Source organism: Symphodus melops, assembly GCF_947650265.1.
Source record: "Symphodus melops genome assembly, contig: scaffold_114, whole genome shotgun sequence".
In the NCBI taxonomy this organism is placed as follows: Eukaryota; Metazoa; Chordata; class Actinopteri; order Labriformes; family Labridae; genus Symphodus; species Symphodus melops.
The window spans coordinates 7,501-10,000 of NW_027636624.1; the positions used below are offsets into that span (position 1 = coordinate 7,501).

A 2,500-nucleotide genomic window follows, 5' to 3' on the forward strand; every position below is an offset into this window, starting at 1 on the left:
GTGACTTGTTGTTCAGGGTGTTGATGGTGACTTGTTGTTCTGGGTGTTGATGGTGACTTGTTGGTGTAGTTTTGGTATCAGAATGTGCCGAGCTGAAATCTGCAGAGTATCCGAGCTGTGCCAGGAGAGTCCAGATGTTCTAGGAGGAGACGCAGCAGGCAGGACACAGCGTCCTCTGTCCCCCTCCTGGCCGTGTAGGTGAACTGAAGAGGATCCAGTTGCTCTCGGACAGTTGGAAGAATAGTTCTGAGCAGCAGGTGCTCGAGGCATTTCATGATTTAAGATGTTAGTGCACTTGGTCTGAAGTCATTGAGTTCTTTTGGTCGGGATCTCTTGGGTCGGGATCTCTTGGGTCGGGATCTCTTGGGTCGGGATCTCTTGGGTCAGGATCTCTTGGGTCAGGATCTCTTGGGTCGGGATCTCTTGGGTCAGGATCTCTTGGGTCAGGATCTCTTGGGTCGGGATCTCTTGGGTCAGGATCTCTTGGGTCAGGATCTCTTGGGTCAGGATCTCTTGGGTCGGGATCTCTTGGGTCAGGATCTCTTGGGTCAGGATCTCTTGGGTATTGTGGTGATGGTAGCTTTGGGATCGTACAGGTCTGATATGTCTCACAGAAGAGGGGATGGATTACAGGAGCCAGTTCAGATGCACAGGTCTTCAGTACCCTGGCAGGGATACCATCTGGGCCCGGGGCTTTTCCAGGCTTGCACCCTTTCAGCTGGGACCGTGGTGCAGGGCTCTACTGGAGGTAGATCTTTCCACAGCTCCATTGAGATGACTTGTTGAGGCCTGATGTTACCTCCTTCAGGACCTCGCTCTGTACTGATCGATTTAAGAGCACTCCAGTCTTTGAGTTTGAAGGCTCATCTGAGTGTGATCCAGGGTCTTGAGTTGGTAGGAATGGTGGTGGTGACACAACATACAATGTTAACACTTTACAGAGAGAGAGAGACAGACAGAGAGAGAGACAGAGAGAGAGAGAGAGACAGAGAGAGAGAGAGACAGACAGAGAGAGAGACAGAGAGAGAGAGACAGACAGAGAGAGAGACAGAGAGAGAGAGACAGAGAGAGAGACAGACAGAGAGAGAGACAGAGAGAGAGAGACAGAGAGAGAGAGAGAGAGACAGAGAGAGAGACAGAGAGAGAGAGAGAGAGAGAGAGAGAGAGAGACAGAGAGTCCTCCAGTCCTCTGAGTCATGTGATCATGTGGTCATGTGATCATGTGGTCATGTGATCATGTGATCATGTGATCATGTGATCATGTGATCATGTGGTCATGTGATCATGTGGTCATGTGGTCATGTGATCATGTGGTCATGTGATCATGTGGTCATGTGATCATGTGATCATGTGGTCATGTGATCATGTGGTCATGTGATCATGTGGTCATGTGATCATGTGGTCATGTGGTCAGGGAGAGAAGATGGCGGTCGTATTAAAACATCTTAAAGGATGTTTTGGACGAGCTGATCTTCATTTTCATGGAGAATAAAAACTACAAGCTGAATGATGTGCAGAAAAATAAAGAGGAGCAGGAGGAGGAGGAAGAGCAGGAGGAGGAGGAGGAGCAGAAGGATGAGGAGCATGAGGAGGAGGAGCATGAGGAGGAAGAGCATGAGGAGGAGGAGGAGCAGGATGAGGAGCATGAGGAGGAGGAGCAGCAGGATGAGGAGCATGAGGAGGAGGAGCATGAGGAGGAGGAGCAGCAGGATGAGGAGCATGAGAAGGAGGAGCATGAGGAGGAGGAGCATGAGGAGGAGGAGCAGGGTGAGGAGGAGTCACCTGTCATGGCTACCAGCTGGTTGACGCTGACGAGCAGCTCGCCCTCTGAGATGTGTTTGAGAGCTGCTTCAGTCTCTGCGCTCTCTGAGGAGGTGCAGGAGGAGGAGCTGCTGGAGCTGGACTCCTCTGAGGAGCTGCAGGACAACTCTGGTCTGGGAGTAAGAGGAGGACCAGGAGCAGGAGGAATGGAGAGAGGACGCTCCTCTGCTACTGTCATTAGCCTGCAGGGCAAAACAGAAAAACTACAGTTAATAAAGAAGGAGGAGCAGGAGAAGAAGGAGGTGCAGGAGGAGGAGGAGAAGGTAAAGAAGGAGGTGGAGGAGGTAAAGAAGGAGGTGGAGGAGGAGGAGGGGAAGAAGAAGGTGCAGGAGGAGGAGGTAAAGAAGGAGGTGAAGGAGAAGGAGGTAAAGAAGGAGGTGAAGGAGAAGGAGGTAAAGAAGGAGGTGAAGGAGAAGGTGAAGAAGAAGGTAAAGAAGGAGGTGGAGGAGGAGGAGAAGGTAAAGAAGGAGGTGGAGGAGGAGGAGGGGAAAAAGAAGGTGCAGGAGGAGGAGGTAAAGAAGGAGGTGAAGGAGAAGGTGGAGAAGGAGGTGAAGGAGAAGGAGGTAAAGAAGGAGGAGGTAAAGAAGGAGGTGAAGGAGAAGGTGAAGAAGAAGGTGGAGGAGGAGGTGGAGGAGAAGGAGGTAAAGAAGGAGGAGGTAAAGAAGGAGGTGAAGGAGAA

At 51.3% G+C, this 2,500-nt stretch overlaps 1 protein-coding gene across 1 annotated transcript in view; it reads right to left on the reverse strand.

Annotated features, from left to right (window-relative positions):
- The window catches only part of kiaa0586 (KIAA0586 ortholog), a gene marked incomplete at both ends in the record, with an annotated part of 21,855 nt that overhangs the window by 5,780 nt on the left and 13,575 nt on the right, over nt 1-2,500 (reverse strand). The window contains one exon of the mRNA XM_079373064.1: nt 1,783-2,003. Within this exon, the coding sequence (XP_079229190.1) occupies nt 1,783-2,003 (221 nt within the window). The remainder of the gene's footprint in view (nt 1-1,782; nt 2,004-2,500) is intronic.